Source organism: Procambarus clarkii, chromosome 88 (assembly GCF_040958095.1).
Source record: "Procambarus clarkii isolate CNS0578487 chromosome 88, FALCON_Pclarkii_2.0, whole genome shotgun sequence".
NCBI lineage: Eukaryota > Metazoa > Arthropoda > Malacostraca > Decapoda > Cambaridae > Procambarus > Procambarus clarkii.
In genome coordinates this window covers 17,800,059-17,811,436 of record NC_091237.1, presented here as the reverse complement: position 1 = coordinate 17,811,436, position 11,378 = coordinate 17,800,059, and the positions used below count along the sequence as shown (strand labels likewise).

Below are 11,378 nucleotides of genomic sequence, written 5' to 3'. Positions count from 1 at the left end.
TAACAATGCTAACCAGCATATATACATTTTCTTCTGTTCTCCATGGACAGGGTGAGAGATCTGTTAAACATATAGTCCAGGGATTTATTGAACAATCAACCATAGAAGGTTATTGTAGTCCTTTTAAAATGCTAGGCTAAGCTACACACGTAAATGCATAAATACACAGATTTACGTATGCCCTGTTTTAATAGGCCTCAAGTCCAACACCAAACCATTAAAATCTCATTCCTTTTTAAACATTTGGTGTCAAAAAAAAAAAAGAGTTGCATACAAGAGTTAACCAGACCACACACTAGAAGGTGAAGGGACGACGACGTTTCGGTCCGTCCTGGACCATTCTTAAGTCGATTGTGTGACAATCGACTTGAGAATGGTCCAGGACGGACCGAAATGTCGTCGTCCCTTCACCTTCTAGTGTGTGGTCTGGTCAACATACTTCAGCCACGTTATTGTGACTCATCGCCTGCATACAAGAGTTAGTTAGCTTTAACCAAGTCTAATAAGAGGATTGAAATGAAAGCACATATATCGAGGTTTCATTATATTTCATATATCTTACAATAACCACTACACAACATGACTGGCGGAAGGAGGCAAAAACCAGAGTAGAATCATAGTTTACACAATGTTAAGAAATGGGGGGGTTGAAAAGTAATAGTATGGGGATAACAGATCCTAGACTTGGGGCAGCTGCAACCTTTTAACCCCTAGTTTTGTTTTATTAATTTCGTGAAGTCTGGTCAGGCAAACTGTGTGCTTCCATTAATGTAAATTGATTTCCAACGCATAGTCCTGAATTCGTGTTCTACCCAACACCGAGATGTGCGTAATAAGTAATGTTATTGATTATAGAATACACAATTGCTGTTCCTACAAAAGTACTACAGTAACATGTTCCCTTGTGTATCTTATAAACAGATTATTATTATTATTTTTATTATTGTTATAGAGGCTAGTGGGCAGTACAGCGGCGTAGGGCTTTGTTAAAGCCCTACGCTTTATTTTAGGCTTTAATAAAAATCGGTCAGTCCGATAGGCTATTGTCGTATCTGACTGATCTCTCGCTCTTGTCAATAGTTACCGTTAAGTCCCTGTTTTTGTATATATACGCCTGAATTTACATTATAATAAAACAGATTTTGTATACAAATAAATTCTGCCACTCTTAATTTTATAATATTAACCGCCTTTAATTCCCAAAATTAAAAGATCTAAACAATCTTTACATGCACATGTAGGATCACCATCGCTTCCTTTGCTTCAAATAATATTTCTGTTTTACGAAATATTTCTCAGTTGTAAAGAAATATAACCTTTGTTGTTTTTTTTAGAAGGCTGCAAATCCGTCGGTGACTAAGATGAAGCGATGGATCATTTCAACTAATGTGATAGTGATAGGCAGTGAAGACTAGACCATTCCAATGGTATCAACCCGTTAGCAAATCAAATATATCACGTTATTGTAATTTCTGTGTGTGTACGTTAACGCTATATATATATATATATATATCCCTCTCTCCCATCGGGCAAAATATACGTTATTAAACGTTGATTCAATGTTACATTAATGTGCGTTTGTGTAGATTCGCCCGGGTTTGGGAGGGTTGGGAGGTGATAGTATGCAAGAGAGACATCGCCCGCTCACGTTGAGTGATAGCGCAGTAATGTTTAATTAGCTGTCTACATTATTAACTAGACTGTATTTTCAATAAGATGAATATAGTCATTCATGACAAACAAATATATAAAACTGTGCCGGTTTCATACATAAATTTCTATTGATGGTCAGTTTAATTTATGATAATTTTGATGTTCAAATGAATAAAATATGAGGACATGTTTGGAGTTTGAAGCAGCACGAATTTTACGTTCAAATATCAGCTGATTTTTTTTTTTACCCCAGAAAAATATGATTAATAACATGGTAAAAACAAACTATTTACCTTTCAGCAAATTCAGTATTTTGTTATCATGACATAAAGACATTGTTATCACACACACACACACACACACACACACACACACACACACACACACACACACACACATTTACGTGTGTGTTTTACATTTACCGGGGCCTCTGTTCCGGCTGAGTAGACAGCGCTCTACGGTGTTAATCCTAAAGGCATGGGGTTCGATCCCCGACAGAGGCAGAAACAAATGGGTAGAGTTTCTTTCATCCTGGTGCGCCTGTTCACATAGCAGTAAATAGGTGCCTTGTAGTTAGACAGCTGCTACTGGCTGCTTCCTGGCGTGTGTGTGTGTGCGCATGTGTAAGAGAAATATATGTAATAGACATTATAGATGAAAATAAACTTGTTAGAACGACGGGATCCAAGACCTGCTCGATTCTGCAGATACAAATAATAAATACACACACACAGAGCTGCCCCAAGTTAGGCTGGTCCGACATGAGGATACAGAGCAAAAAAACAAAAGCGTGTGGCATCCCTTTGGTATAAACAATCGACCCAGAGGTCATTTACACTATCAATGCTTCCTTTTACTATCCAAATATATATATATATATATATAGTGTGTGTGTGTGTAACAGACAGAGAACTTTTAACTTTGATTAAGAAGTCTCTGGGACTATTATTAATGACGATGGTTGTATGATTCAGATATTTACATTTACAGTACAGTGTGATATTCATGTGTTTTACAATAAATAAAGAATGGCAAGTACACAGTGAGTGGAATATTACAGAAAGCTATACTGGCGTATCCGGAGTCACACTTACTATATAATACAGCCTACAACACAGCAAATAGAAATAGAGTGCACAAAAATTAATTAGACTTGCATTTTATAGTTTTGCAATTTCTCAGTTTCGTAATTACGGATACAACATTTTTTTGCACATTTTTGGCGGGACGCTAACCATTTTTTTTCTCTCACTAATTTCACAACCTAGAATTTATAATTAAAAAAAAAATCTAAAATTTCAGAACGCACCACAATAGATCTTGTTTAGGTCGGTCTTTCGCTTTTTTGTTTGTTTTTTTTCAAAACATAAAATAGAGTAAGCCATTCACATAACACCAATCAATTACGGGCGGAGGAAAAGACGCGGCCATGTGGGTAGTTTTGAGCATAAACACGGCCCCGGACCCGCCCGCCATTCTGCAAGTGACAGCCATTGAGCGCCCCGGCGGTCGCTCGCGCTACACTGAGCACTGTCAACATGCCAATATGCTGTAAAATTCCCACCATGCGCTCAGAATGAAGTCTTTTGTCGCTAATTTTATGGGAAATTAGTTCGTGAAATGCGGCGCTATTCAGGTGAAACCAAGTCTGATATCTGATCAGATTGAATTTGTCATAAGTGCAGTGATATCATTCGTGGGGGGCCCTTGAAGGGGGGCCGTGTACAGAACGCGTTAATAGCCGGTATTTTGGGGGGGGGGGGGCGCCCTGCCACCGGGGCCCGCCACTTGTTAAAGCACGCCACAAAATCTGGTGATTAGAAGTTTCTTAACTCATTAAGTGCCTTGAGGAGAAAAGGGTTTGTGCCTGGAAAATAAATTGATCGCTCTTAAATAGCAGAAAGAAAACGTGGAGGCGAAACTATTTAAACGAGGGAGTATTTTTTTATTATTTTTTTTTTTTTTGGTGGGAGATTTGGGAGGAATTGTGTTGTGTATTACGCATGAGTATGATAGCTAAACTACACATTCTACTACACTATACACATTTCTTGTTTCACACCTTTATACAGTAATAAATAGGTGCCAAGACGTCATCTGCTTCCGTCCATCACTGAAACGCCGAGACAGTTGACACCACCTGTCTAGCTGTGCCCGGCTACAGCATACCATTTTCTGTGACTAATTTCATTTTTTTCCTGACTTGAGAATATTGGTCGCTGCAGTCAGCAGCACGAGCAGCTTAACTAAAGAGTAATTCTAAGCTACGAGAATCTTCGTAATTCTTACATTTTTTCAAATACCAATGTATATGACAGCATGCATTATACAATTAGTAATATTTGGGTTACAACTGCTATCGTCCTTTGTACCTAACGGGTTAATTATTATATTTTTTGTGATATTTTCCGTCGAAATTTATCACAATGCGCTTAAGAAACTTTAAAGGAAAAAAAAAGAATATTGGCAGGAGTATCAGCGCAGATTACACGAGTTGGTCAAAACGCAGTTCAGTTGTGTTTTGTTTTTCTACCGGGAACGGAGAACTTACAAAAGTATCTCATCACTACAACACAAATTTGTATCAATACATTATCTCCAACGTCGACGATCCCACATAATGCCAGCCCAGATGTGGGCAGTGGTACAAAATCAGAACTACATATATGCACAATGCTGACATTATCCCGCGGGAAATCGCGGTGATAGCCCCGATCTTCGTCATGTCAGAAGAGGAACTATCACTAAGGTCACGCCTCATGGGTGAAAGTCTTCCCCCCATGGGTAAATCACGCCCCTTTGGGTAAGCTACACCCTAGAGGAGCACCGCACTCCATGAGTAAAGTCACTTCCCTAAGGAGAGCCACGCCGTTACGGGTCTGTATACCATACTTATAGACAAAAAACTCCACTCGAACCTCGGCCGTAGCAGGCGCAGGTCCAGCGAGTGGTGGCCTAGACTTGAGAATACTGCGAGGCGGGTAGTTCCGGCTCCCGCATTAAGGACCATCACTGTAGCCGCGGCCAGTAGTTGGCGGCACTCAGGTCGGCAGTCTGGCTTGGGATCTGCACTGGTACTGACACTCCCGCTGATATCAAACCTGCAAGTACAACCCACGCTGGAGTTAGTTCCTCTTGGTACTATGGTATCTACAGGTGGAGGGGGGTTGTGCCTCTTGGTACAATGGTATCTACAGGTGGAGGGGGGGTTAGTGCCTCTTGGTACAATGGTATCTACAGGTGGAGGGGGGTTAGTGCCTCTTGGTACAATGGTATCTACAGGTGGAGGGGGGTTAGTGCCTCTTGGTACAATGGTATCTACAGGTGGAGGGGGGTTAGTGCCTCTTGGTACAATGGTATCTACAGGTGGAGGGGGGGTTAGTGCCTCTTGGTACAATGGTATCTACAGGTGGAGGGGGGTTAGTGCCTCTTGGTACAATGGTATCTACAGATGGAGGGGGGTTAGTGCCTCTTGGTACAATGGTATCTACAGGTGGAGGGGGGTTAGTGCCTCTTGGTACAATGGTATCTACAGGTGGAGGGGGGGTTAGTGCCTCTTGGTACAATGGTATCTACAGGTGGAGGGGGGTTAGTGCCTCTTGGTACAATGGTATCTACAGGTGGAGGGGGTTAGTGCCTCTTGGTACAATGGTATCTACAGGTGGAGGGGGGTTAGTGCCCCTTGGTACAATGGTATCTACAGGTGGAGGGGGGTTAGTGCCTCTTGGTACAATGGTATCTACAGGTGGAGGGGGGGGAGGGTTAGTGCCTCTTGGCTCTTGGTACAATGGTATCTACAGGTGGAGGGGGGTTAGTGCCTCTTGGTACAATGGTATCTACAGGTGGAGGGGGGTTAGCGCTTCTTGGTACAATGGTATCTACAGGTGGAGGGGGGTTAGTGCCTCTTGGTACAATGGTATCTACAGGTGGAGGGGGGTTAGTGCCTCTTGGTACAATGGTATCTACAGGTGGAGGGGGGTTGTGCCTCTTGGTACAATGGTATCTACAGGTGGAGGGGGGGTTAGCGCCTCTTGGTACAATGGTATCTACAGGTGGAGGGGGGTTAGTGCCTCTTGGTACAATGGTATCTACAGGTGGAGGGGGGTTAGTGCCTCTTGGTACAATAGTATCTACAGGTGGAGGGGGTTAGTGCCTCTTGGTACAATGGTATCTACAGGTGGAGGGGGGTTAGCGCCTCTTGGTACAATGGTATCTACAGGTGGAGGGGGGTTAGTGCCTCTTGGTACAATGGTATCTACAGGTGGAGGGGGGTTGTGCCTCTTGGTACAATGGTATCTACAGGTGGAGGGGGGTTAGTGCCTCTTGGTACAATGGCATCTACAGGTGGAGGGCGGTTAGTGCCTCTTGGTACAATGGTATCTACAGGTGGAGGGGGGTTGTGCCTCTTGGTACAATGGTATCTACAGGTGGAGGGGGGGTTAGTGCCTCTTGGTACAATAGTATCTACAGGTGGAGGGGGTTATGCCTCTTGGTACAATGGTATCTACAGGTGGAGGGGGGGTTAGTGCCTCTTGGTACAATGGTATCTACAGGTGGAGGGGGCTTAGTGCCTCTTGGTACAATGGTATCTACAGGTGAAGGGGGGTTGTGCCTCTTGGTACAATGGTATCTACAGGTGAAGGGGGGTTGTGCCTCTTGGTACAATGGTATCTACAGGTGGAGGGGGGTTAGTGCCTCTTGGTACAATGGTATCTACAGGTGAAGGGGGGTTAGTGCCTCTTGGTACAATGGTATCTACAGGTGGAGAGGGGGGTAGGGTTAGTGCCTCTTGGCTCTTGGTACAATGGTATCTACAGGTGGGGGTTAGTTCCTCTTTGAGCAATGGTATCTGTAAGTTACCATTGTATCAATTCAGTTCCTATAACACAGCAGATATTGTTATGATAACACATTAGCATCTATTTTGTAAATAACAGGAAACTTGATATCTGCATTGCAATCAGTCAACACCCAGGACGGTAAATTGTTAAATAGGCCTACTTAAAAAAAGTAAAAAAATACTTAGCGGGGTTGATTAGGCTATATCTAAAGTTGTATAGTTGGAAATAGACAAAAATCAAAGCAGAGGAAAAATTATTGACGTACTAACTGTAGATAATGAATTAGACAAGCACTAACTATAGATAATGAATTGTCGGCAAATGTACACTAACTGTCGGCAAATCATAGCAATTTATCTACTTACAGACATCACATTTGACCAAAAAATCTAGAGTTTATCTTGTGGTTTGAATACCATGTATAAGAATTCAATTTTAAAATTAACTCACTAGATTCATCAATAATGTTTACAAACCGAATTGTGCTGATGATAATACATCATGTATGATGAACAAAAGTAATGCAGATGACAGTCAACCATTCTTTAGGCTACTAACTAAACCACCTATACCTCAGGCTACTAAAAAACAATTTAGTTTAGTCCCTTTTCGTGACGCTGAGAATCGCCAATCAGGAATCAAATTAAAAAAACAAAAAACACGGGCTTTGAGAAGGCGAGGAAGAAACCGATTTAGCAACATGGAGAGAGGACAAGAGGCGCCATTTGGAACTTTGAATCAGCGCGGGGAATCGACCCACCGCTAATTGTGCAGGTCCCGACTGTTTGTCCAGCTCACTCGCCCGGAAACCAGCTGTAGGTGAACGGGGGATTGTCCCTTTGCTCGGCCCCGTGGGAAGGTTGACGCTCCCACCAGCCTTATACTAGGTCCTCATGCTACTGTTGACACCCTTATAATGTTGCTAACAACATCGTGTTATGCTGATGCCCCTTGTGTTGCTGGCGACGCCGTGGGGACCGCCCTGATGTGTTTACGGTCTTGGTGGTGACAACACGTTAGGGGTCAAGTAGAATGTTTGTGTTGCTTCAACTTCCTGAAGTCGTGGTGGTGTTGGCGTCTCTTCCTGGCGTCGTGGTGGTGTTGGCGCCTCTTCCTGGCGTCGTGGTGGTGTTGGCGTCTCTTCCTGGCGTCGTGGTGGTGTTGGCGCCTCTTCCTGGCGTCGTGGTGGGGTTGGCGCCTCTTCCTGGCGTCGTGGTGGCGTTGGCGCCTCTTCCTGGCGTCGTGGTGGCGTTGTCTCCTCTTCCTGGCGTCGTGGTGGCGTTGTCTCCTCTTCCTGGCGTCGTGGTGGCGTTGTCTCCTCTTCCTGGCGTCGTGGTGGTGTTGTCTCCTCTTCCTGGCGTCGTGGTGGCGTTGTCTCCTCTTCCTGGCGTCGTGGTGGCGTTGTCTCCTCTTCCTGGCGTCGTGGTGGCGTTGTCTCCTCTTCCTGGCGTCGTGGTGGCGTTGTCTCCTCTTCCTGGCGTCGTGGTGGCGTTGTCTCCTCTTCCTGGCGTCGTGGTGGCGTTGTCTCCTCTTCCTGGCGTCGTGGTGGCGTTGTCTCCTCTTCCTGGCGTCGTGGTGGCGTTGTCTCCTCTTCCTGGCGTCGTGGTGGTGTTGGCGCCTCTTCCTGGCGTCGTGGTGGTGTTGGCGTCTCTTCCTGGCGTCGTGGTGGTGTTGGCGCCTCTTCCTGGCGTCGTGGTGGTGTTGGCGTCTCTTCCTGGCGTCGTGGTGGTGTTGTCTCCTCTTCCTGGCGTCGTGGTGGTGTTGTCTCCTCTTCCTGGCGTCGTGGTGGCGTTGTCTCCTCTTCCTGGCGTCGTGGTGGCGTCGCTTCATATTCCTGACGCATGTTTGGGGAGAGTTAGTTGGAGGGTGTGCGTCCAGGTCCTCTTAACCAGAGGTGAAGCTCACCCTCCGCTTACCCACCTGGTTATTAGTCAGAGCTAAAGGAGCCTAACCGAATTATACCTAAAATACTTGTGACTGACACTAGTCTGTAGTTAAGTGCCTCTTCTCTATCTCCTTTGTTGTAGATTGACACCACATTTGCCTTCTTCCAGCAGTTGGGCAATTTCCCCCTTTGTAAGTGACTCGTTCAAGATTAGTGTCAGAGGTAGGCTGAGGGCCGGTGCTGTTTCTTTTTAACATCCATGGTGATACTCTATCTGGCCCAAAAGCTTTAGTTACATCTAGTGATGTTAGTTATAGCCTTACTTCCTCCGCTCTTACCTTAATAATTAATAGTCTCTCGTCAGGGGCTCCTTCCGCATCTACCTCTGGGAGCTGTTTAGGCTCGGTAGTGAACAACTGCCAAACACACACCGAAACTACGACGTTGGTACAACGTTTGAACAAGTTTTAACACCTCCTAACCAACTATAACAACCAATATAGCAAGTTGTAACAACGTTCTAATACGTCATAAACACGTTAAGCCAAGGTGTAACAACTTTATTACAAGTTGTAATAAGCGTAAAATAGAGACAGTTTCGGTTTGTGTTTCCAGGGATTGCACTCCATGGAAGCTGGCACTGAGCTCACAAATTTCTTTATCATTTTCTGTGTACTGTCCTCCCCTTTTTTTCGTAACTTAGTCATTTGGTTATTCACTGTCATTTTCCTTCTTATAGTTATGTAGGAGTTTCGGTTGTTTCTTTGCGTTGAAAGCATTTTCATTTTCATAGTTTCTTTCTGCCAATCTTCATATGTTTATGTAGTCATTCCTGTCCCTGTTGCATCTATTCCGGATTTTCTCTGTCCTTTTCCTTCTGTATTTCCTCCACTTCCCTCTTGCTTTTTTGCTTTTGCTTCCTGGCACTGTTTATTGAACTACGGGTTATTATATTCACTCACCCTTAATGGACATCTTCAAGAGAAAACTGGACTGTTTTCTAAGAGAAGTTCCGGATCCCAGCCGAGCTGTGGTGGGTATGTGGGCCTGCGGGCCGCTCCAAGCAACAGCCTGGTGGACCAAACTCTCACAAGTCGAGCCTGGCCTCGGGCCGGGCTTGGGGAGTAGAAGAACTCCCAGAACCCCATCAACCAGGTTTATGTGGGCCTGCGGGCCGCTCCAAGCAACAGCCTGGTGGACCAAACTCTCACAAGTCAAGCCTGGCCTCGGGCCGGGCTTGGGCAGTAGAAGAACTCCCAGAACCCCATCAACCAGGTATATGTGGGCCTGCGGGCCGCTCCAAGCAACAGCCTGGTGGACCAAACTCTCACAAGTCGAGCCTGGCCTCGGGCCGGGCTTGGGGAGTAGAAGAACTCCCAGAACCCCATCAACCAGGTGGTATGAATCTCTCTCCTTCCTCTTTACACCTCAGTTTTACTTGGTCCATCATATCCTGGACCGTCTTCCCTCTAAGGTCCTCCTCCCATTGCAAACTTCGGTCCATCATATCCTGGACCGTCTTCCCTCTAAGGTCCTCCTCCCATTGTAAACTTCTCAGATACTCTCTTACTTTCATGTCGTCTCCTTTTGTATAATCTATTCCCTGACTCCTTGTCTTATGGGCACTGTTTTAAGTTCGATCATATAGTCGAATACCAGGACACAATGGTCGCTTGCTCCTGGTGGTATTTCATGCTCCAAATCCTTGATGTCTTCCTCATTCTGGGTGAAGATCAAGTCCAGTAGGCTTAGTGATTGATTTGATTGATGAAGATTAAGCCACCCAAAAGGTGGCACGGGCATGAATAGCCCGTAAGTGGTGGCCCTTTTGAGCCATTACCTGTATCAAGAGCTGATACTGGAGATCTGTGGAGGTGCGACTGCACCCTGCGTGACGGGAGATGTCTCCCGTGAGGCTTAGTGTATCTCCTTCCCTTTATCTTGTGTCCTTTAAATGCTTCCAGTAATTTCGGTCCCGCTTCCAGTAATTTCGGTCCCGCTTCCAGTAATTTCGGTCCCGCTTCCAGTAATTTCGGTCCCGCTTCCAGTAATTTCGGTCCCGCTTCCAGTAATTTCGGTCCCGCTTCCAGTAATTTCGGTCCCGCTTCCAGTAATTTCGGTCCCCACGTTTCTTCCACTAAGGGGATTTCTGGATTCCCAATCAATCTCTCCATAATTTAGGTCCCCCAATGCCTAGAAGTTTAGCTCTCATTCTGTGTACCGCTGTTGCTGCTCTCTGTAGTTCATCTATGCATGTTTTGTTGTCATATTCCTGCCTGGGCGTTGTGTTGTTTGCTACGAGGGATGTAAATTACCAGGATGTTGACCAGACCACACACTAGAAATTGAAGGGACGACGACGTTTCGGTCCGTCCTGGACCATTCTCAAGTCGATTGAGAATGGTCCAGGACGGACCGAAACGTCGTCGTCCCTTCAATTTCTAGTGTGTGGTCTGGTCAACATACTTCAGCCACGTTATTGTGACTCATCGCCTGCAAATTACCAGGATCACTATTATTTTATATCCATCTGCTACCAGTGCCTCAGTGATGGAGTCTGGGGATACATTTGCATTCTGATTCTCTGGTGAGAGTGTGTGTGTAGGCACCTATCAGTACTTACGTATTAGTGTCTATAAGGCAGTGATGTATAGCTCTTGATGCCCTGCTTACTAGCCTGGGGCCAGATTCACGAAAGCAGTTACGCAAGTACTTATGAACCTGTACATCTTTTCTCAATCTTTGGCGGCTTTGTTTCCGATTATCAAACAGTTAATGAGCTCAGAAGCACCAGGAGGCTGTTTATAACAATAACAACTGTTGAATGGCAAGTTTTCATGCTCGTAAACTGTTTAATAAACGTAACCAAAGCCGTCAAAGATTGAGGAAATATGTACACGTTCGTAAGTGCTTGCGTAAGTGCTTTCGTGAATCTGGCCCCTGGTACCTTTTGCGTTTTAACTTAACTACTCTGAGTTACAAATTCATTATCGAATCGG

At 45.0% G+C, this 11,378-nt stretch overlaps 1 protein-coding gene across 1 annotated transcript in view; it reads right to left on the bottom strand.

Annotated features, from left to right (window-relative positions):
* Positions 1 to 529: 529 nt before the first annotated feature.
* Positions 530 to 11,378, bottom strand: part of LOC123748513 (paired box protein Pax-6-like) — a 78,496-nt gene continuing 67,647 nt past the window's right edge. Inside the window, 1 exon segment of the mRNA XM_069317767.1 lies at positions 530 to 4,754. Within this exon segment, the coding sequence (XP_069173868.1) occupies positions 4,663 to 4,754 (92 nt within the window). The 3' untranslated portion in view covers positions 530 to 4,662.